Genomic DNA, 25514 nt, shown 5'->3' with positions numbered 1-25514 from the left:
GAGGGGCCGTGTTTTACATTACATGTATTACGCGTCCCCTCGCTACGCTTCGGGCTCAGTGGCTCGCCACACTATATAAAATCAACTCCACGCCGACATGGATAGTGGGGGTATGAAAAGGTCGGAGGACGCGTAACGCCGCCCCTCGCGGCCTCACTGCGTTCGCCACGCTTCGGGTTGGCGTTGATAGTGGGGGTGGCGTGGGGGTGCATTTAACATTGTAAGCACCCATTAGGGTGCTTATACAATTAAAAATCTTATATGGGGGCCAATTAACATTGAAAGCAACCATAAAGGCCCATACACACTTAGAGATTTTCATTTCAAAAGACTTTGCCAAAATCTTTGATAGATATATCTGTCACCAAAGTAGTGCGTACACACTGAGCTATTTTCCCCAAAGAGCAAGAGATTTTCAGGAGGCGAAAGACTTTGCTGAAAATCTTTCATATACAAGGCTATTTACATAATGGGCGGGGTTTGAATCCCAAGGGTGGGAGCAGCGGCTATTTTATTCAGTGCATGTCTGCCCTTGGGGCCTGATTCAGAATTGATTGCTTGGCTGCATATATTCAGAGCCAAGCAATCAGGTAAACTCCGCCAGGACTACTCAGCACAGCAAAGGCCTTGGGGGGGGTAGTAGTAGTAGTAGTAGTAGCGATCAATTCTGAATCAGGCCCCAAGGGCAGACATGCACTGAATAAAATGGCCGCTGCTCCCACCCTTGGGATTCAAACCAAACCACGCAGCCAAGCGATCAATTCTGAATTGGCTGGGGAATGCCTTCATTTTGTGGTGACCTCCCAGAAAATGGGAGTGGCACTCCCCAAAACATCCACCTGCTGTCGATTAGACAGCAAATAGCCAGCGATCGCAGGCGTTCGGCAGTGGCGGCGGTAACGCATATATTGCTGGCGCAGACCAGCAATGTATACGTTACACCCATAACATAATTGACATTGTCGGGCAGTAGTGGCGGTGGTAACGTATACAGTGCTAGCCATACGTTACCGCCTCATATACACGCTAGCAATATACATTGCTAGCGTGTGCTAGCAATGTATATATTACCGGCTAATCAATAAACATTGGTGGGCAGGGGGGACCAGTAATATATACATTGCTGGCATGTGCCAGCAATGTATATATTAACGGCTAATCAATATACATTGGTGGGCAGGGGTACCAGTAATAAATATATTGCTGGCATCTGCCAGCGATGTATATATTAATGGCTAATCTACGTTCATTGGTGGGCAGGGGGACCAGTAATATATACATCGCTGGCATCTGCCAGCGTTGTATATATTAATGGCTAATCTACGTACATTGGTGGGCAGGGGGACCAGTAATATATACATCGCTGGCATCTGCCAGCGATGTATATATTAATGGCTAATCTACATACATTGGTGGGCAGGGGGACCAGTAATATATACATTGCTGGCTTGTGCCAGCAATGTATATATTACCGGCTAATCAATATACATTGGTGGGCAGGGGGACCAGTAATAAATACATCGCTGGCATCTGCCAGCGATGTATATATTAATGGCTAATCAATATACATTGGTGGGCAGGGGTACCAGTAATAAACACATCGCTGGCATCTGCCAGGGATGTATATATTAATGGCTAATCTACATACATTGGTGCGCAGGGGGACCAGTAATATATACATTGCTGGCTTGTGCCAGCAATGTATATATTACTGGCTAATATTAATATGAATAAACATTGGTGGCCAGTTTGTGTTTGCTGCGGGGGGGCTGGAGCTGCTGCGGGCGGGCAGTGGATGTCTTTAACTGAACCTTTATTATATAAAGCAGGGGGAGGGAGAAGGGGAGCGGGGGCTGCCGTGCAAACCCCGACCCTGGAGCCAAATGTGAAATGAAGATGACAATCCAGTTTGTGTGACTTCATAGTGCTAGCAACAGTGTGTGGAAGTGGAGTGCACTCTGCGTTCAGATCTCTCTCAACCTAACCGAATCACAGCAAGGTTTTGCAAAGAATACACCATGGTCCCAGTGTGTGATAAGCACCATAAAATATCATTTACACTTTTTATGTTATGGCCAACATAACATTTCAGAAGTTTAGTGGGACTATATACATAACTACGCAATACTCAGTCAAGCCGTTGCAGCTGTGCTCAGGGACTTGCAGGCAAAAACACAGCAGTCAACTTCTTTTCTTGGTCTTCTTGTCCTGGATAAACCGCAATGAGTTGATCATCATGTAACGTGAGAGCAGCAGGTAAATATGACGAAACCAGAGAAGTTGGCTTTGGTGACATAACATTGCCTCCTAAAATATAAACACACAAACAACATAAATGTATCTCACTTAAAATGAAGACTTAACACAAGTACAGATTAAATGAAAAACATAAATCTCAAAGTGCCTTATCTGCTACCTTTATTATTAGGTCTTGGGGCAAAGACCGAAGCTTCACGGATAAATAATGTATTAACTTTTTATGTTGGCAGCCATTTATTATTTTATTGTTCTTCTTAGAACTTGTCTAAAATACTGTGAAATATTAAAGGGAAGTAAATAATTCTATAGCAAAAACAGGGTCAGGAAGGGCTACTCTACATGGAATGGAACACAATTTATGGGTCCAGAACCAGAGTAAGAACTCCAGAAATAGGACAAGATGCCCACCAGAACTATTGTGTACCATCCGCAATTGTGTACATGCTTGTAGACTGGACCCGATTTATAGATGAACAGAACTGTAAAGACGAACACAAGCAGCTTTGCAATTCTGTCCACAAAGTAAAAATGCAGCAAGAGGTGTCTATATGAAATAGACACTTCCTGCATGCTTTGGCCGGGGGGACTTGTATAAAAAGTCTCCCCCGGCTGTGGCATTAGCCTGCTGGCTGGTTGGGCCCGGTGCCGGTTCTTGAAATACGGGGGACCCCTACTCAATTTGTCCCCCGTATTCTGGAAACCAGGACCGGCCCTTGGGCTAGTTTTATAAAATCCTGGGGACCCCTATTTGTTTTGCCCCGTGATTTTATGAAACAAGGACCAGCTCTTTGAGCCCGGGGCTGGTTATGTTCAGAAGGGGGGACCCCATGCCGTTTTAAAATTTTTTTTTTGTTTTAACTCTTTTTCTTACACCAGAACCATGCACAGATCACAATGATCTGTGTATGTTTCTGACAAATTCGCCAGTCGGACCCTGGCCTATTTGTTTGGCGATTTTTAGTAACCTTTTCTAAAAATCGCATCCCATTAAATAGCCAATTTGTATACTTTTTAATGGGAAAACTTCCAGATGCGTTTTTTAGTTTTACTAAAAATCGCACCTTTAAAATGTGCAAATTCACGACAAAAATGCAATATTTTTCTGTAAATCGTACCCTATAAAATATGTGATTTTTGGAAAATGTACAAAAAAGGCAGTTTTTACGAATAAAATCGCACCCTATTACATGTCACCCATAACCTTTTTTTGCACGTTTTATTTGAATTTATGTAACAAATTTAAGCGACGCTGGCATTTTTAGCCAATAGGTTGCACATTTCTCATAGAGCTGTTGACACTCAAAGGGTTAAATTGCTATACTGACTGAGTGACTCTGATGGGAGGCTATTCCACTTATCCACCACCCATTCTCTAAAAATTTTCCCCTGAACCTACCTCCCTCTCTGAAGAGTTTAGAGAAGGTGTCAGGGAACATTTTTACCCCAAAATATATTTAGATACACAGACGATACCCCCTTTATTTGAAAGGAAGGAAATCATATAATTGCACACACGTTGCACCCCCAGAAATTGATGCTACATCCTGCTAGTATGGTACACAGCCTAGCAGCAAATGATGATGATTACCATATACAATTTGTACCCCACACAGCCATACATGGTAATCATCATCATCATCATCAATGGCTGCCAGGCAGTGTGTGCGTGGTGTAGCCATTGATAGTGTGACGTCCAGGCAGCGATTAGTGTCAGTATTTCAAGATGATATAGTGACAGTCTGTGCATTTTTCCCCCTAGACTAGAGATGGGTATACCGTGACAGGAGCCTATATCCAGGCAAAGAAACTCGGCGCTGCAGCGGCAGTACAGACTATACACAAGGGCCTGATGCACTGGACAGTCGCACTGCTGAGACACAGCCGGGCATGTATATAAAATCTATATATAGATTCTACATGCAATGAAATTAAATTCCTGGGGGTAATGTATGGTTGTGCTGCCGAGACACAGCCATGTTGCTGAGACACAGCATGCATATAGATTCATATAAACGCCCGGCTGTCCATTACCCCCAGGAATTTCATTTTTACCCCATTTGAGGTAATTTAATGTTTGAGGTAATGTTCCCTGAGCACTGGTTTAGAGGGTGGGGATACCTGTGCTCACATGTGTATGTGTCTAAATATACAGAGGAGTGTAGTGTCCCTTATTGAGGCACAATGCACAGGTCACATGTATATGATTTATAAACACAAGGTGAGTAATACATGTATGTTGGACTATAACTTGCGTGCAAATGATTATAAAGAAGACATCACCCGCATCACATCACGAGCCACAGCACCTGACGGTAGCATCATTCACCACCTAACTCTCCACGATGTTCATACTCTGACACTCGCCTGGAGGTGAGATACACTATTAAGCATTGAAACTGGGTACGTTATTGTGCCTGGCAGGTCAGGCCGCCGTCCGCCTTCGAGAAGAGTGTTGAGGAACTTTTTATTATACGTATTGTATATATATGAGCAGACAGCAACACAGCACCATGTTACACTATTTTCAAACTGTTACTTCAGCTCGGATTTGGAGAAAAACTTGATACCTATGAGACTTGGCCCACGTCTTGATTATATTCATTTACATGCAAGTTATTATAGCCCATGTATTTTCTGCTAACCGTTTAACCTACATCTATTACTCACCTTGTCTTTATAAATCATATGCATGTGACATGAGCGCTGAGCATCTAAAAAAGGACATTACAAATACAATGTTGTATACTCCTGAAAATTTAAGACACAAACACCTAGACATCGGGTGAGCACTCTGGATAACTGGGTAGATACCGGCTCCTCCTAAACTATTCACAGCTGCGCTCTGTTACGTAATCCTGCTCCATTCTCAATACCACCCTGCTGAGTTACATGTGGATCTAACTTTTGTAGAAACGAAAGTATCGCACAGGGGAGCAATGTTGTGCAATGGCGTATGCGCATAAACTTGTATGCGCATGTGCAGCCATTTTGTGCAAGCGGAGCGGCAAATTCGTTATTTGAGGGGTAGCGCCCATGGTAATACCCAGCATTTAGTGAGCATTTCCATGAAAACGCTGGGCGTTCCCATGCTAATGTGACCGTGATGCGGGGGCAGGCAGCTGACATCAGCGATTGTCAGCTGCCCGCCCTCTTCCCGTACAAGGGCCCCACAGACCTAAGGTCAGCAGAGGCTGATCTGGATCTGCAAGCACTAGCAAAATCATTCAATGGTCGGTGACCAACGAATGATTTAGCCTCCGCACGCAAGGCTGCGAATTGATGTTATGCTAAACATCCATTCACATGCGTGCAGGGAAATCGGCGTGCAAGCGGGGGCGGACGGTTGTGCGGGCGGCGTTTAGATGAGCTTTGTGTGTCAACCAGAATGACCCCCCTTGTCTATTATGTCCCTTACTTTTAACCCTGGGAACTCCCTTTACATTAAATACAACCCACAACCATCCTCCACAGACTAATGGAGACCAGATATGCTGGAATTTGTAGTTTCACAGCATCTAGTGCAGATTTTGGTGGAAGCTGCTTACAGCAGTGTTTTCATACTCTATCTTCATTGGACATTTAATCACCAAGAACCATCTCCAGGCCCCACTAAACAAATGTGCTCTTTGGCTGGGGGAGCAGTAGCTGTGCTCTTTTTTTGGCTGTTGGGCCCCAACTGGATGGAAAGACCGCCAACTGTGCTCTCTTTGGCTGGAAGGGTCACCTAACTTTGGCTTGAGGTACCCAAACTGCGCTCTTTTTTTTTGTCTGGGGGCCCCCAAATGTGCTCTCTTTGGCTGGGCGGGTAACCAACTGTGCTCTCTTTGGCTGTGGAGCCCCCAACTTTGGCAGTCACCTGCCTTTTCCTTTAATGCAAACCAAAGCATACCTATCCTTGAGTCCCTAATGCAGGCATTCCCAACCACGGTCCTCAAGGCACACCAACAGTGCAGGTTTTGTAGATATCCAGGCTTGAGCACAGGTGACTTAATTAGTATCTGAGGGATTCTGATTAAACCATCTGTGCTGAAGCCTGGATATCACTAAAACCTGCACTGTTGGTGTGCCTTGAGGACCGTGGTTGGGAATGCCTGCCCTAATGGGTCTATTTCAGAAAGCAAATTTTCACTGAAATCATGTGAAAGTTTGCGTTTCTACATGATTTAAGTATCCCAGCCATGCAGGAGAGAGGCGTTGGAGAAGATAACACAATTGCCTTATATATTAATGCTGTGCTCATCATCACTGCTCTCTACAGCGATTCACGTGTTTCTGCTATTCGGGTAGCAGAAAAGTCCTTGAAGTTTTACCTTACAAAACACCATCTGAGGGGTGTGTATGGAAAGGTCTACAGTGTCTAGGTTGACAGTCAATAGGTAGACACCAAAAGGTGTACATTGACAAAATGTTGACATGTTTCGACAAGAACCCCCCAATTAGTGTACCGCATACACTGGCTTGACACACTAGTGCACGGCGGTGGAAAGCGGTTTCCATGCCCGTCCCCACTTCAGGGAGATGGGAAAGGAGTGGGGGAAGCCGGTGGGGGCTGCATGGAGGTGCAGGGGTCCGGCAGTGGCAGGCTCAGACAGAACGGGTGCACGAGTGTCTCGTGCCTCCCCATCTGTCGGCTGCTGGCGGATGGTGATTCTATCGCCAGGAACAGCTCTGATGGGAGCTGCTCCATCTGTACCATGTGGCTAGGCCATTATTACATAACTGAGTAGTGCTATTTTATTGCATGATCATATTCAAGGGAGTATACAATAATGACATCAGAGAAGTCATTCATTAACTTCTTTATATAAGGCAGCAATATAACAAATATAACGTTACCTTGGCTTGTTTGTATTGTGTCCTTGATGATATAAACAGAACATCTTGATTACAGAACCAGCTGATTGGCAGATCTATTACTGAGAGGTATTTCCTGAAAATGCTAACAGACTCCAACACCAAAACAGAGCAGCCTGCAGGGAACACCACAGAATACCAGTTATTTATAAATAATCCGTTTATTTTAATCTAATAGATGTAAAAAAAAAGTACTACAGATAGGCAAATTACCTGAAATCCATACCATATTACAGGTTTTATCACTTCAAACATAGTCATAGACTATGACCCGATTCTACTGTCATTTTAACCCTAGTGAAAATACAGATCAGGAACTACGGTATCCAGATGACTGACAGATCATGTCTAGGACGATAGTCAAACAGTCGACACTAAAAGGTCTGCACAAGCAAAATGATGCCATGGAAAAAAAGTGTGTCATCAGGGGCGGAGGCAGCACCTGGATCTGATCCTGTCTCTAGGTGCTGCCTCATCCATAAGGTGAACAAAACCCGGGTTACCCATTCACACTGCAAAGAAACGAGAGTCTGACCCGGGATTAACCCTTCTTTTAACCCAGGTCTGAATGCCGAGTTGTTGGACCTGGGAAACTCAAAAGGCCCTGTCACACCGCAATGTAAAAGGGGTATTAGAGATGGCTGTAAAGCTTCTGATGCAAGATGTGTATTTCAAGAAACACTTAATAAAGGCATGCAGTTAAAACATGAATGGTTGTGGTACCATAATAGCCAATGGTTTATAGTGTAATACCCAACTTATTGCTGGCCGTTTGTATACACAGTGACCTAGACAGGCAATTCCTGGGCTGGTTGAGAATTTCGGATCACGGTGTATTAGAGAGGGATTAGTATAAAGATGTGAGTGGATATGAGGATCATTCTATGGGTGGGTGTCATCGTGTGCATTGTCTCTAAAGTGGATATTGGGATTTTATAAGAGAAATTAGGCATTTGCGGTTTACCACTGACTAGACTGCAGATCATGCTGTAATTGAAAGCCAGGTTCTGAGTCAGAAGTTGGTGCTGTTGTATGTGGACTGTTGCACTGACCTAACCTAGTACAAGTCATGGTACCGCTGCTGAGCTTTGCATACGTGTGCTTGTGAGTAGCACAGGAACTAGTGGAAATATGGGTAAATGTTAGATACAATTAAAAAAAGAGGTTTGTTCTGCGCTCACATACACATAAATAGCTGCTGGTCTCCTAAAAGAAAGGTAAACACCCAATTTTTTAATACATGTATGAATAAAATTATTGGTACTTGTTTAGTTTCACGGTGGCAGATGCGATTTTGTACCTGCTCATAACCCACTATGCAGTTGATTTTATATAGTGCCTGAAGCGTGGTGAGCCCTGCGAGGGGACGCGGATTACTTTACATGTATTCCGCATCCCCTTGCGGGGCTTGCTGCGCTCACCACGGAATACATGTAATGTAATCCGCGTCCGCTCGCCACACTATATAAAATCAACTCCATGCGTTGTGGACAGTGGGGTTATGAACAGGTACAAAATCGCATCGAATCGCTTGCAAATCGCATGCGATATCTGCTGCCGTGAAACTCAGCAAGTACCAAATTATTAAGGTGACCAGCGCTGAAGGATGTGGTAACAATAGATGAATCATTCTGAGGTCTATCCCTTTATATTTAAGAGGACCTCCACACTTACATACAGTATATGTTCTGTCACAAGTGCATATAAAGGTGCAATATTGTGTCTCCTCTGTCAGGTAGAAATGAAACTTACCTTCTAGTTCTATCAGATGTGCACATAAGGGTATCTGGCCAATGGTCAGTGGGAACAGTCTCTGGTAGTGGATCTCTCCGCCACTCCTGCAGCACATTTTATAAGTTTGTATGTGACTTTTAAAACTTTTATTGTTTGGTTTTGCCCTTTCTGGATTAAAATTCTTTACACAAGCTGCTGAATACTATCCTGTGGAAAAGATACCTTTATGGGAATGCAAGAGAGAATCCAAATGTAGTGCTTGGCTATTACTTGTAATCCAGAAGTCACTTGGTAAAGATACCTTTATGTGCACACCTGATAGAACTAGAATGTAAGATTCATTTCTACCTGACAGAGGAGACATAATACTGCACAAAGATACCTTTATATGCACTTGTGACAGAACATATATGTACTTGTGGAGGTCCTCTTAAATTTAAAGGGACACTGCATCACCTCAGAACGATTCATCTATTGTTACCACATCCGTCACCTTAATAATTTTCTTGTTAAATGTTAGATACACATCTACTGTCTGAGATCATCCAAGAGATGGAGCTCTATTCAAGGGAAACAGCTTACAGCTGGAAGCTACCTGGGGCGGTGTAGCCACTGATGGAACACGTGTGGTTTTAAAAGCTTACATTTATTTGTGCTTCATTTCATGTCTAATAAGAAGTTGTAACACGATGATGGTTTCCTGTATTTATATTAGCTATAGATGCACTGATGTGCAGAGCATGCTGGGTATTGTAGATGAACAACAGGTGAGGAGCTGCAGGTTACCCGCTTTGTAGTGTCTGCACTATAGAATAGCTATTAATGGAGGCGGTGTCAGTGTTCCTGAATGATAGTCACCTGTCCTATATTATTGTACATTGGGCCTGGACAACAAGTGACACAGCAGGTGTGAAACTACAAATAATACATTTACTGAGAATGCAGCCCACAAATTGCCTATAAATAATTAGAAATTGACCCAAGCATATCAATAATCAGCATTGATTTTATATATATATATATATGTAGGTGGATGCGGCCCGGCACTCGCCGCTACTGTTCAGCTGCCCTGGTGCCCGTCTAGTATGGTATGCAAGATCAAAAAAAAAGAAAAGGCTGGCACTCCGGGGTCTTCAGTAAAACGTGCTGTATTGAGTGGCAACAAAAGCGACCAACGTTTCGGGGGTGGTCCCCCTTTGTCAAGGTGCGTGGTGATAACGTATTTCTTTGTTATCACCACGCACCTTGACAAAGGGGGACCACCCCCGAAACGTTGGTCGCTTTTGTTGCCACTCAATACAGCACGTTTTACTGAAGACCCCGGAGTGCCAGCCTTTTCTTTTTTTTGATCATATATATATATATATATATATATATATATATATATATATATATATATATATATATATATATATATATATATATATATATATATTTGTAGACACGCCTGGCACTCTCCTTACAATATCAGCTTGTCCGGTGCCTCCTTAATCCCAACAGGGAAATATACTTGCAGTTTTTGGAGGGAGCACTCGTGACAGTTTCCAACAGTAGTTAAATAATGAAATAAGCAAACGCACACAGAAAGGTGCAGTTAATCGACGTTTCGGGTGATTTACCCTTTATCAAGACATAACACACACACAGTACATTACTTACATATATAGACGTTCAAAGTGATTAACCCCGTGCCGTGAGTTCCACTCCACGCTGCAGCCGGGAGCCGGGTGACGTCATAGAGGCGTGGCCGCGCCGACGGTTCCGGACTCCCTGGATGGGCGTATCTTGGAGTGACAGTGTGCCCGTAACCTAGGTGATAATACAAACAATGCATAATTAAAAATGGAGGCTAGCTCCAATGTGACTTGGAAGGCAAACAACAGAGAATACATAATGCAGTTCAATACGAGTAATAATAAAGCAATACTGTGCTGAAGAAACGCTATGAACTAAGTCAATCCTGAGCAATGGTTACGTCGGTGTCAAATGCGGGCATTTGTATGACTCTGGCGTCAAACAGTGGTCTGTACAAAATGAATACATGTAGTGGATGGCGGTCAGCTTACACTGTGTGGAGTGCTATGAGAGCACTATGCGGATCTGACAAGTTATAGAAAACAAGTATAAGACAGTTGTTCATTGAGTCCGAGGGGTTGGACCGTCTGTAGCCTGTGGATCCACTTGGATTCCAATTGCAACAGACGGCGTCCTCGATCACCACCCCTGGAGCTTGCGGGTATACAGTCAATCATTTTATATCGTAGTGACGGTAAGGAATGGTTGCAAGATTTAAAATGCCTTGCCACTGGCTGGTCGGATCCCTTTCCCTCTAACGCAGCTCTAATGCTAGACCGATGTTGGGCAATTCTTTCTTTGAACTGTCTAATGGTCTTGCCAATGTAGAGCAATCCACATTGGCACTTAATGTAGTATATAACGTAGCGGCTGCTACAGGTTAAGGGGTGTCTGATGGTGATTTTTTCACCAGTTCTTGGGTGAAAGAAGTGGTCGCCTACCTCAAGATTAGAACAAGTAGTGCACCCTAGGCATTTGTAGCTGCCATTTTTGCGGGACAAAAAATGTTGCTTCGGAGGGGGTACCAGAGAACTCACATCATTGTGGACCAATAAATCTTTGAGATTTTTGCCACGTCTGAATGAAGGTAGAATTCTACTTTCTTTCAGTGAGGGTAAATGTCTGTCATTAGAAATGATGGGCCATATTTCTCTGGCAGTTTTCATGAGGGTCTGACTAATGGTCGTGAATTTCTGTGTCCATACTATGCGACTATCGCTACTGTCAGATTTGGATGTGCTGAGAACTTGGTCACGATCCATTGCTAAAACTCTGTGTTTAGTGTTCAGCAACAACTTGCGTGGATACCCTCTGTGTAGGAAATTAATGGTCATGCGGTCAATTTCTCTCTCCGCCTCAGTAATGTCACTGCATATTCTGAAGGCTCTTAGAAATTGTGAATATGGGAGTCCCCATTTAAGTGAGGGGGGATGGTGACTATTGCTGTGCAGAATGGTATTTCTGTCAGTGGGTTTTTTATAAATGGAAGTGAATAATTTAAGGTCTTCCGTCACACTGATTCTGACGTCCAGGTAATGTATGGTACTGAAACTGCAGTCATAGGTAAATTTAATAGATTGGTCAGCGTTGTTGGCAAATGTCATCATGTCATGGAAACTTTCTTCGCTGCTGCCCCACAAGATGAAGATATCATCTATATATCTTAAAAAGAGCTTAATTGACCCATTGTTGAACCTGTCAGTGAGGAAGATGTCGCGTTCTACGTCATACATAAAAATATTAGCAAGACTTGGAGCCACACAGGATCCCATAGCAACCCCAGAGTGTTGCATGTAATACTTATTGTCAAATAAAAAGTAATTTCTAGATAAGGCTAGATCCAGCAATTGCATGAAAAATTCAGCATCAGGGCCGGTGTACAGTTCACTAGCAAAAACAGATCTTCTCACAGCCTCCATGCCACGGCTGTGCGGGATGCTGGTGTATAAAGATACAACGTCAACAGTACAGAGCAACCATTTACCAGGCAAAGGGGAATGTTTCATGATTTCTCTAAGGAAACAATTAGTGTCTTTTAAATACGTCGATTGACTCTGTACAATCGGTTGCAAAAACAAATCAAGAAATTGCGCAACTAATACTAACTAGTTGCGCAATTTCTTGATTTGTTTTTGCAACCGATTGTACAGAGTCAATCGACGTATTTAAAAGACACTAATTGTTTCCTTAGAGAAATCATGAAACATTCCCCTTTGCCTGGTAAATGGTTGCTCTGTACTGTTGACGTTGTATCTTTATACACCAGCATCCCGCACAGCCGTGGCATGGAGGCTGTGAGAAGATCTGTTTTTGCTAGTGAACTGTACACCGGCCCTGATGCTGAATTTTTCATGCAATTGCTGGATCTAGCCTTATCTAGAAATTACTTTTTATTTGACAATAAGTATTACATGCAACACTCTGGGGTTGCTATGGGATCCTGTGTGGCTCCAAGTCTTGCTAATATTTTTATGTATGACGTAGAACGCGACATCTTCCTCACTGACAGGTTCAACAATGGGTCAATTAAGCTCTTTTTAAGATATATAGATGATATCTTCATCTTGTGGGGCAGCAGCGAAGAAAGTTTCCATGACATGATGACATTTGCCAACAACGCTGACCAATCTATTAAATTTACCTATGACTGCAGTTTCAGTACCATACATTACCTGGACGTCAGAATCAGTGTGACGGAAGACCTTAAATTATTCACTTCCATTTATAAAAAACCCACTGACAGAAATACCATTCTGCACAGCAATAGTCACCATCCCCCCTCACTTAAATGGGGACTCCCATATTCACAATTTCTAAGAGCCTTCAGAATATGCAGTGACATTACTGAGGCGGAGAGAGAAATTGACCGCATGACCATTAATTTCCTACACAGAGGGTATCCACGCAAGTTGTTGCTGAACACTAAACACAGAGTTTTAGCAATGGATCGTGACCAAGTTCTCAGCACATCCAAATCTGACAGTAGCGATAGTCGCATAGTATGGACACAGAAATTCACGACCATTAGTCAGACCCTCATGAAAACTGCCAGAGAAATATGGCCCATCATTTCTAATGACAGACATTTACCCTCACTGAAAGAAAGTAGAATTCTACCTTCATTCAGACGTGGCAAAAATCTCAAAGATTTATTGGTCCACAATGATGTGAGTTCTCTGGTACCCCCTCCGAAGCAACATTTTTTGTCCCGCAAAAATGGCAGCTACAAATGCCTAGGGTGCACTACTTGTTCTAATCTTGAGGTAGGCGACCACTTCTTTCACCCAAGAACTGGTGAAAAAATCACCATCAGACACCCCTTAACCTGTAGCAGCCGCTACGTTATATACTACATTAAGTGCCAATGTGGATTGCTCTACATTGGCAAGACCATTAGACAGTTCAAAGAAAGAATTGCCCAACATCGGTCTAGCATTAGAGCTGCGTTAGAGGGAAAGGGATCCGACCAGCCAGTGGCAAGGCATTTTAAATCTTGCAACCATTCCTTACCGTCACTACGATATAAAATGATTGACTGTATACCCGCAAGCTCCAGGGGTGGTGATCGAGGACGCCGTCTGTTGCAATTGGAATCCAAGTGGATCCACAGGCTACAGACGGTCCAACCCCTCGGACTCAATGAACAACTGTCTTATACTTGTTTTCTATAACTTGTCAGATCCGCATAGTGCTCTCATAGCACTCCACACAGTGTAAGCTGACTGCCATCCACTACATGTATTCATTTTGTACAGACCACTGTTTGACGCCAGAGTCATACAAATGCCCGCATTTGACACCGACGTAACCATTGCTCAGAATTGACTTAGTTCATAGCGTTTCTTCAGCACAGTATTGCTTTATTATTACTCGTATTGAACTGCATTATGTATTCTCTGTTGTTTGCCTTCCAAGTCACATTGGAGCTAGCCTCCATTTTTAATTATGCATTGTTTGTATTATCACCTAGGTTACGGGCACACTGTCACTCCAAGATACGCCCATCCAGGGAGTCCGGAACCGTCGGCGCGGCCGCGCCTCTATGACGTCACCCGGCTCCCGGCTGCAGCGTGGAGTGGAACTCACGGCACGGGGTTAATCACTTTGAACGTCTATATATGTAAGTAATGTACTGTGTGTGTGTTATGTCTTGATAAAGGGTAAATCACCCGAAACGTCGATTAACTGCACCTTTCTGTGTGCGTTTGCTTATTTCATTATTTAACTACTGTTGGAAACTGTCACGAGTGCTCCCTCCAAAAACTGCAAGTATATATATATATATATATATATATATACAGTGGTCGAAGTGGGGCGGTATACGGGGGTATGGCATACCCCCACTTTAATCTGAAGATAAAAAAAAAAAAGTTTTTTTCCCCCCTCAGGATGCTCTCTGATCACTCAGCAGCGCATATTGTGCTTTTGTAATACCCCTGTACAGCGGGGCAGTCTGGCAGGGGACGTTGATGGACAGGGGGGTGTCCGAAGGTGCGCACTATATTCACTCTTTACTTTTCCATACTCCCACTTCAAAATTTCCATACCCCCACTTCAAAATTTCCACTTCGACCACTGTATATATATATATATATATATATATATATATATATACCAGTCCAATGAACCCACTACAGTGGGAATAAACGGCACTCGAGGAGACTTGGTAACTGCACAAAAAAGTGTATTGGAGAATACACCTGTATTCTTCAATACACTTTTTTGTGCAGTTACCAAGTCTCCTCGAGTGCCGTTTATTCCCACTGTAGTGGGTTCATTGGACTGGTATTCATCACTTCTCTGGCACCTGGAGCAGCTGTATGTGAGACACTGGGAGTGCTGGCAGCATTGGATGGTTATATATATATATATATATATATATATATATATGTATATTGTCACACACACACCTGCAATGTAAATATAACTAATGTTAGTAAAAAGTTTTTCAAATGGAAGACTATTCCAAACAGGGATGGCAACACTTTTGTGGGATTTGTGAAGTAGTAGCAGTAAACAAGTGCTTGTTCTAAAACAAAGTCATATCCAGGTTCAGGCAGCAATAAATCTGTTAATTTCCAAAGGTCACATTTAATCTCAAAGCTGAAGCAAATGATAGGAACAAATATCCAGTGCAAAGTCTGTGTACTTAATGTACCAGCGCATACAATTCAGTAACAGCGTATATTTTAATTGTGTAGCTGGCTACCTGTAAAACCGGTACGTTCAGTCTAGAACAAACGCCATAATTAATAGGTACAGTGGGCACTCAAGTTTACCTGTTTAGTGGCATCAGATATGCTAAAGGCGTGACTAGCTGATTGTAAAGCTGGTTACACATGTGTATACCCAGCAAGATCAGCAGCGACTGGGATGGGTTATCCTCCATCGTCCTGCATGTACAGAAGACAGAGGATGATGCTAGTGAAGGGTGGAAGAGTGCATCATCAGGGACATCGTGTGTATACACTGGGCGATATTTCACTAAATAAGCCCTATTGTTCTCCTTTTAGCATTTAACAGAAAGTGCTTATGCCATACTATGCCTTTCCAGAAACAGGCTGCCAGCAACAGAGCGGAGGATGCTGGAGAAGATGAGGAGGTTCTGGACCTCCCCAAAGAGATTATCATGACACTAAACAAATGATGGCACACACAAGCGTTTTAAGAAAGGGGGAGGGCCATGGTGAGCCTTCTCTATATGGCCCCCCTTCTTTCTGCCGGCAGCAACAAAGTGCCACAGAGTTTGAGGGGTAGATTTATTAAGCTTGGTGAAGTGCTAAAGTGCCTGGTTTTAATCACCGGCCAATCTGCTCCTACCTGTCATTTTTCAAACCAAGCCTGTAAATTCACAGTTAGGAGCTGATTGGCCGGTGATAAAAAAAAAACAGACACTTTATCACTTCTCCGAGCTTAATAAATCTGCCCCTGAGAACTAGAGGGCTCAGACTCTAATGCACAGATCTCCAGGAAAATGGCGCAGGAGACAATTTTCTGGCAATTTCCGCAGTGCTGCTGCCATTGTCACATGACTCTAGTGCAGTATGTATTAATTTGCCATTGGTAATAAGGATCATTGTTAAAAGGGACCCTTTGTGATTTATAAGTGCAGCAAGCATTCTTTATATACCAGTGCATACAAATCAGTAATAGCATTTAACACAATGGTATAGCTAGCTAAGTTTTTTACAGTGCTGCAACCAATAAGAAGTGTCCAGAATGAATAGGTACAGTCGGCACTCTTAGTATATCGGTGGTTCAATGACATCAAATATGTGGGTAGTGTTATTGGCAAATTGTAATAGCAGTACCTTACAACAATGCAATGACAGGTCTGAGGTGGACAGCAGTACCATGTAGTAGGTCCTTGCTGTCTTGCTTGCCAACATGTTCTCAATGCTGATTAAGGCCACAAGACAGAGACAGAGCAGCAACATGTTTTCTCCTCTTCTGTGAACTTAGTTAAGCTTTCAGTGTTATCACGCTGTACACAGCAACACTGTAGACACTGGGCTTCTGAACAGCTATTCTATAGCATCTGGAGCCCATGCTAACAAAGTAGTTTTGCTTCTTACAGTTTTATTTGTGCAACATTATGGGTAAAATATATGCTTGGCGTGACTGAGTGTCCTAAGATTTAATGTGCTGAGATGGTATGCTTGGTGCTACTGAAGTCCCAGTATATGTGGACACAGCTCTATGCCGCTAACAGAATTATAGCAATTTGCTTAATATATTGACAGTAACAGGACTACTGCATACTTGCCTACTTTTGAAAAAATTGAGGGGGTGTGTCATGCTTCCCCTAGAGGGCGTGTCTAGTTCCATATATGGAGAGATTGTGAACGTGGCACCTAGAAGCGTGGGGCTGTACTGCTACATCTGAGAGGAATCTTCTAAAATGACTTATATCTAAATGTAGATGAGCCCCAAAGCAGTTAGTAAGAGCTACTATACTTGGTAAAGTGTTGGGAAATGGTGCTGATGAGTCAATGTAACTGTATCTATCTCTCATTCTTTTTTTCCCCAAAAATATAACAGTGTAATGTGGTCTAGGTGAAATGAGGGAGATCGCTAGACTAATGAGGGAGAGAGGGAGATTGCTGCTATTTCAGGGAGTCTCCTGCAGAATGCAGGATGGTAGGCAACTATGGACTACTGATTTACAGGACTATAGTAAACTGAAGCTGCAACATTTATTAGTGTCATTTGTAATTGTATGGTATGCTTGGAAGTCAGGAGACCTGCCATGGGACAGGGTCCTGAGTCTTCTGCTAGCCTCTGGAAATCTGTGATATGACATATTACACATACAAAATAGATAAGGGCGTACCTTCAGGCAACTTTCTTGTACTGTGAAGAGATCTGTAAAAAAAAAAAATTTATTACAGGAGACACTATGGCTTTGAACCCATCACATAGCACCATCCCATCATGCAATTCTCCTGACCTGGTGACTGATGTGAGATCATGGAAAGAGACCTGCACTGTAATCAGGTCAGATGCCTTGGATAGTGCACTGTGACTTTCCATAGCACGTATACAGTATACAGATCACTACTGAGTTGAGTTGAAGAAATCGTTAAAGTTAGCAATTAAAATGATCATATTTAAATCACTTCATTTTTTTTCCTCACCTTTTTTCCCAAGGAAGTACAATATCCATTATTATTATTATTATTATTATTATTATTATTATTAAGTACTAAATTACATCTGTTGGTAGTTTGTTCCAGGCTTTGACTATTTTTTCAGTAAAATGTATTTATTTTGCTATTTCAATACAATATTCCTAACCTTTCACCACACCAGTTTGAATGGTCCCTGGCTCTGTAAGTTAATTTAAAAACTTGCTAATTGAAGCCTTTAATTGATCTATTAAAATAAAGTGAGAACACAGGCCATTAACTGCACTTAATGGGGGGCATGGGCTAAATTCAACACCCATCATAATTCACACCACACACACACAATAATTATTTTACCCACTTAAGTAAAAAAATCATTTTTTTTTTTTTATAAAGTCATTTTTTTTAAATGAATGGATTAGGTTGAGAACATATTTAAAGTATATACAATATAATCTTTAATAAAAAGACAAAAAAACATTGTAACCATTGATGGAATATTGGCACAAAATCCTCTCTGCAACCTCTGGGGCTCCAGAGGAAGGTGAGGGCTTTTTATCCTTACATTTCCCCAACGGCTGCTAATGTCCGTACCCTCTGGGTGGGTGTTGCTGCTAAGCTGACCAGTCAGGTCATTGCCAGAATGGCTAACACATGGGATATAAGGAAAGCAGGAATTAGAGGGACCGGAGAAAGCAAAGTGGCAACTGCTGGAACATGCTCTTCCTACAGCCGCACAGTGGGTTAGGGACATAGGGGAGCTTTTAGCTTGACTAGTTGGTGCCATATTAACATTACTAAGATCAAACAGATGTGTAAAATTCTAGTGGACTCTTCAGGTCAAAGTTCTCTACCATTTATATCATACATCTTATATATGAAATTCATTGCTCATGTACTCGGCCAGTACCACTGTTGTTGTACGCTGAACAGAAATTTAACCCGGGGAACCTGTTCTGGGCCTTCCACTGGCTGGATTTGGACAAAAACTTCACAGAGTTATAATAGGCCTAATTATCAATACACTGTGCATGGTTAACAGTACGCATGCACGAGCCCATCCTGCGATGCCCATCCTTTCTAAACGCACAACGCTCACAAGGTGATTGACATGAAGTAAGGGTACTTATATGTTAGTTGGGCGCCCACTATAGCTAGTATGCTCATACCCCCATTATCCATGTCGGCATGGAGTTGATTTTATATAGTGTGGCGAGCGCAGCGAGCCCCCGAGCCCGAAGCGTGGCGAACGTAGCGAGCCCAGCGAGGGGACGCGTAAAACTAAGCAAATAGCTTAGTAGTAGGCGCCCAACTAACATATAAGTACCCAGCGGCGTAACTATAGCACCGCAGCCACCGCGGGGGGGCGCTGTGCATGTGGGGGCACCGGGGGCTGCGGTGCTATAGTTACACCCCCCCCCCGCCCAATCCCCTGCAGACTTACCTATCTCGCTGGTCCCGGCGGCTCCGTTCTTCTGCTGATGACCACCACAAAATGGCCGCCCCCATATAGCACATAATTCTCTGAAACTGTCTGCTGTATGGGGGCGGCCATTTTGTGGTGGTCCTCAGCAGAAGAAGAACGGAGCCGCCGGGACCAGCGCGATAGGTAAGGCTGCAGGGGATTGGGGGGGGGGGGGTTTGCATGGGCGGCGGGGGATTGGGGGTGCTTGGCGGGGCGGCGGCGGGGGGGCGCCCAAAACTTAGTTACGCCACTGTAAGTACCAAAGTAAGTGTTGAATTGAAAACCGGTTGTTTAGTGGGAGTGTTAAGAAAAACATTGGGAGTGTCCGGGAAAATGCTAGGCCTGCCTGAGCGTTTTAGGGGAGTATTTGTGACATCTGCCACAGGCCAGACATGCCTTTTTCCATTGCACTGCCGATGAAGTCTAGGGCTATGCGGCAAAATCAATCAGTTGTGGGCAGTGTAAGAATCATTAGATGGTGAGCCTGTTCCCATGGCTTGCGGACATTTTCATACGCCTGTGGATGTATGTGTGATTGTACACATCCATACGCACAGCGTGCACATTCTTTCGCAAGGCGGGATCTCACTCTAGCAGGGTGGTGGCTTAACTGAACACTGGCAGCTGCAAATTTGTGGCCATGTGTTCAGGTCTGAATCAGGCCCAATATTAGTTTCCATGAGACATAGTAGGGGGCAGTGAGCCTGTTCTGGGCCTTCCCGTGATAAAATTGGGTTCAAGAGGCCAACCCAGAAGGGGGCATGCGATATACCACCTGCAAAAGGGGGCATGCGATATACCACCTGCAAAAGGGGGCATGCGATATACAACCTGCAAAAGGGGGCATGCGATATACCACCTGCAAAAGGACTGCATGTGATATATCGCATGCAATCCTGCTTGCGGGTGGCTCAAGGGGGGGGGGGGAGTGGGTGACTTCAAAGAGGGAAGGAGTCGCTCTAGTGTTTGCCCAGCATTGCTCTACATTATACTGAGAATTAACGGGTGTGAATACTACAGTTAAAAATGTAATTCGCACAAAGCTAAGTGATAAAAACAATGTCCAAAAAAATATACACTTTGTATTGCAGTATAGAAACATGTTAAATAGTCGTATGCTGTGTACACACGGTCCGATTTCTTTTCCGATGTTGACGATATAGTCAACATCGGATCGGCATCGGATCTGAATCGGATGCAGATCGCAAGGGTTTTAACCCTTTTGATCCCGATCCGATCCCGATGCGCGTTCACGTATAGGAAGCCAGAAAGTCTTGGCTGCCTTGTCTATATAGTGCAGATCTGCACTATATAGTCAAGATAGGATGCAAATCGGATGTGCCTTAAGATCCTATCCACGATCCTATCTGATCAGATCGTGGATAGGATCTTAAGGCACATCCACCGTGTGTGCACACCATTAGAAATATACATAAGACCTAAGGGCCCATTTGTACTTGAAAATGTGTAGTTTAATACCCCAAAATACTGCAGTAGATATCACTGGCAGTAACATCCCCCATAGGTGTCTGTGGGGGGATAAGATGTAGCCAGATTTCCTAACTGGCCACCACAGTAGTCTATTGGCTACACGCCGCAACAGTAGCAGAGAGAGGGTTCCCCCAGAAGTGTGGCCTTGCATGCCCAGGAGCCCTGGCAGCGTACTGAGCACATTGTAGGGATTATACAAATAGAGATGTATGTACACTGTGTAATGCAACCTTGGGGGCCGTCCAGATTGCATTGCAAATGTAAAGATTGATAAATCTAAAGAGGAATATTTAGGAAGCATGGTTGTGTGTTATGGGTTGTATAGCCTTGTATATGGCATGCTGCCTTTTGTGTTTAAAGACACAATAGTAACTGGAAAGCAAGAATAAAGTACATAAAACAGGAAGTTCTCAGCAAGTACAATTCTACAGTACTGTCCACTCAAAACAATGTTGCCCTCTATTGGTCATTATACAATATTAATCCATAATGAGGTGTCACTTCAGGAAAGCTAATATTATATTGATCCATTAACAGCACATACAGGGATCCATCAAGATAAAACATATTATACAAAGGCAATTGACAGGTAACACTGTGCCGTAGGCAGCAACTGTGGTGGTAATACAGGATATGTCGCCAATCACATCCAAAACATACAGAAATAGCAATAAAGTAAAACCACCTATGGTTGCGCCAACTATGTAAATACAGTAAGATTTCTATACGTATGATTCCTGTGTTCAGTACTGGTAGGTGTTTCAGGAGGGGGAAAGCTTATTTCTCGTACATGAAATAAAACAAATATAGACAAAAGGACCTTATAGTGTAGTAGGTCAAAACACATAAAAGTTCAATAAAAGTTCATCAAGGGTGGGATATGAGATGGGTCCGTGTGGTTACACTTCTTATGGTATCACCTATTACTGCAATGGAAGCTTACATTAAGCTTACTTAGGAAGGATGTAGGTGACACATATAAAGGTATCTTTACATACAGATGAATACGTTCGGACGCTCACATAAAAGCTTACTTTCACATGTAGGGGATCCTCATTTTGGGTATCTTTTTGTTGTCCTCGGTCGGTGGTATTAAAAAACGTATATATAGGCTCAAGTAATAAAAGATGATGAATTTTAACGGTAAAAATAGGATATAAAATATACAAAACAATATATATGGCTTATAGAGAGGGAACCACAGATGGAAATATAGCAATGGAAATAACGGAGTGATGGAATACACAAAGAGCCTGTGTATTGTGCTCACCAGTAGAATCCAATGCAATTGTGGTAGTTGCTCCAATATTGGCCAATAAAATACACCTTTATTGGCCAATATTGGAGCAACTACCACAATTTCTCGGGCATCCAGCATATCCAGACAAGATTGGGGAGTCTTCCAGAGGTGCCATGAAAATGTCACAAACTGGGTTTGGCTTATTTGTATCTCCAAGGTAGTTTCAGGTGTTTGCAGATCTGCAGAAATGATGCTAGGGGACTGGAAACTAGGAGGTTTGATGTAGTTTCTGTGCATATATAAAGGCTGACTTGGTGACTGGAGAAATAAAGAGAGCTACAATGGAACAAGGAGGCAGTGCATCATATTGGAACTGGCTGAATTACTAGAGTCGGACTGGAACTGGAGCATGATATGCTGGTTTGAGAATGAAATGAGAGTCAGACTGGGAATATGACTAGGGCTGGACATGGATAGGCTGCGCTGGACTAGAAACAATTAGTGTTGCTGAACCGGGCTGGAACGGCTTCTGAACTGAGTTGGAACCAGATGGGCCGTGTTGGCTCGGAATCAGCTGATGTTACTTAACCAGGCTGGAACAGAATAAGCTGTGCTGGACAGAAACTGGCAGATGATGTTGAATCGGGCTGGAACCGGATAGGCTGCGCAAGGCTGGAACCAGCTGTTGTTGATGTCTCAGTCCAACAAAAGACTCTGAAGGCAGGAAGGTACAGCAAATAGGAAGAGCTTTCTCAAAAGCGCAGAACAAGGCTTGGACCTAAAGGATTGGCAGCTTGGCCTGAACGATCTGAGCCTTTTAAACCTGTTGGGCAGCTGTAATTGGAAACTGCAGTGAGCTAATTGGGAACGGGTGAGAGTAGGTCAGCTGATGCAGGACAAGGCACTCATAGTACCAGATCAGCGTGGACGCTGAGACAACCGACTTCTGTAGCAGGACAAACTCAAGAGACCTACCGAGGAACCCCCGCAACCACAGTCCCAGGAAAAAGATGAAGAAGCAGTGGTCGAAAGCACATGCCTCCACAAGCCCGGGAACCTGTGCCAGGGAACCACCAATTATGCAGCGAGGCCGAAGTCTGACTGTAGGGTCTTGTAGCGGGACTGTGACATTATAGATGGGCTGTTGGAAAGGTGATCTACTGCAACAGCCACAAGTCTTTGGAAGGAGATGACTAACTGCAAGAGTCTGCAGCTAACCACAGACAGGGTTTTTAGTTTTACACTAAAATGCTGCAGGATTAGGATCACTATATGGCTGCCCTGATAACATAGAATAGGTTGCATAATTTATGTACTGTACATAAACTTGTTAAAGAGAACTGAATGGTGCAGAATATAGAAGCTAGAAGATACAGTTGGATGACCGGCGGTGGGGATAACCAGGTTAACCGTAACACCACCTGCAGTCTTACCCTAAGCCCTGTACCCTGCCCCCTAAACCTAACTCCCCCTCCATGGAGTCTCACCCCCCTTCAAAGTGCCTAACCTTAAACCTCCCTCCTCACAGCCTAACCTTAACCTTCCCCACAGGCTAACACTAAGTTCCCCACTAGTGACTAAACCTAAAACGACCCCTTCCCCGACCCATCCCAGGTTGTACCCAAACATCCATTAGTGAAATTCTAGCAGTTGTTCTGCTGTATTACCAGATGCAGCCAATATTAAACTATGGGCCTAAATCATGTTTGTGCACAATGCTGATGTTCACACACAAGAGACTGCTTGGGGAAGGTAATGGCAAATGGTGGCAAAAACGCAGGTGTGTTGTTGCCTTCAGCAGGGGCGGATTGGCTTACCAGAAAATCGGGCCATTTCCCAGTGGGCCGGACCCTAACATATTGGAATTGGCTGCTCTCCGCCCCGTGAGGGCCGCGGACCGCACAAACGCAATCTCAGCTGTTTGCGGCTGCGACCACAGTGTTTTTGCCCTAATCCAATATGGCCGCGGGAGAGCTGCTGCACATTTCCCCCTTTTTTTGTTAATGAGTCAAAATACGTTTGGTAAACAGGCCCCTTTATCTGGATCCCTGGTTTTGTGGTTTTGCAGGTTGAACACCAATTATCTGGCATCGCCAGTTCCAGCATGATCCGGAATACTGATTTTGCCAGATTATCGGTGGTATCAACTGCATGAAGCGCATCCCGACTGCACTACTCCCTCCTTCCAACCCCCCTCCTTTCAAACCCCCCTCCTCCCACAGCTTGTCTCCCACTTGCAGGGTGTTCATAGCCCTCACAGTGCATCTCAGATTCCGCAGTGTGTTCCCTCCCTCCCCCCTGCCCGCATCCTAATGCCTGTTTCAAGGTGGCTGCATAATCAGGCAATCTATTCATACATGCTACAGGAGCTAAACAATGATAATCTAGATAAACAAGATACCTTGGTAAGACTAATGATCAGAACAAAATGTTCTGTTCCTCTATGTAGCCCCAGGCCCATGTAAATTTGATGAATGAGAATATAACATTTTTTTGTAATACTCTGCTTTTCTCAAGTCAAACACGGATGTTGTTTGTGATTAGTTTGGCAGAGCCTTCTGAAAGTCAATGCCATCTTACTATAGAACTACGGGACCCAGTCCAACTGGAGTAAAGGTTCAAGTTTTCAGATGCTCTGAAAGAGTTACTCAGGCATGACTTGAGGCAGGATGTGCACATGTCCGCGAGCCCTCTCCCACCTAAACAAAATATATGTCCCAGGTGTATGAGCAGAATATACAACTTTGTGCACGCAGAATATTTCAGAACTATTGCGCCGGCACTATATTTATGGTGAATATACAGATATATGGTACAGGCTACATATTTCCTTAGGTGTTGGCATATATATATATAGGCAGGTATTTTGTATTCATGCTAATTTGTACTTTTGTATGCAGTAACCTTTATGACAGTTATTTTTTTCATGATAATTATTTACTTAATGGCAATATAAATTTAACAAATATGTGCCTTGACAAACCACTAAACGCCCTCACTGCCCCAACCCTTGGGTCCATGCAATCTGTCTTTTCTACTTGTGTGTATCAATGAATATCAATATATTTGTACATTTCCATAAATAAAAAGTCAACTATTTACTTGATAGAGTTAATTTTTTATTCCATTTCTTGGATTGGACTGTCATTTTATTTCTTGAAGAGGTGGGTGAAACACAGTATGATAAAGCTACTAATGCTATCATTCTGCCCGCCACAGGGAAAAGAAAAAGAAAAGTAGGGCTGATATACCAATGAGTATTAAATAA

At 43.4% G+C, this 25514-nt stretch overlaps 1 protein-coding gene across 1 annotated transcript in view; it reads right to left on the bottom strand.

The window, feature by feature from the left end:
• Positions 1-250: 250 nt before the first annotated feature.
• PIGL (phosphatidylinositol glycan anchor biosynthesis class L) overlaps positions 251-25514 on the bottom strand; it is a 164983-nt gene continuing 139719 nt past the window's right edge. Inside the window, exons 5-7 of the mRNA XM_083172399.1 lie at positions 17756-17787; positions 7096-7229; positions 251-2307 (exon numbers count right to left, since the gene is read on the bottom strand). Of these exons, the coding sequence (XP_083028525.1) occupies positions 2182-2307; positions 7096-7229; positions 17756-17787 (292 nt within the window). The 3' untranslated portion in view covers positions 251-2181. The remainder of the gene's footprint in view (positions 2308-7095; positions 7230-17755; positions 17788-25514) is intronic.

Source organism: Crinia signifera, chromosome 2 (genome assembly GCF_055691185.1).
Source record: "Crinia signifera chromosome 2, ASM5569118v1, whole genome shotgun sequence".
Lineage (NCBI taxonomy): Eukaryota > Metazoa > Chordata > Amphibia > Anura > Myobatrachidae > Crinia > Crinia signifera.
This window is presented reverse-complemented; position numbering and strand designations above follow the sequence as displayed.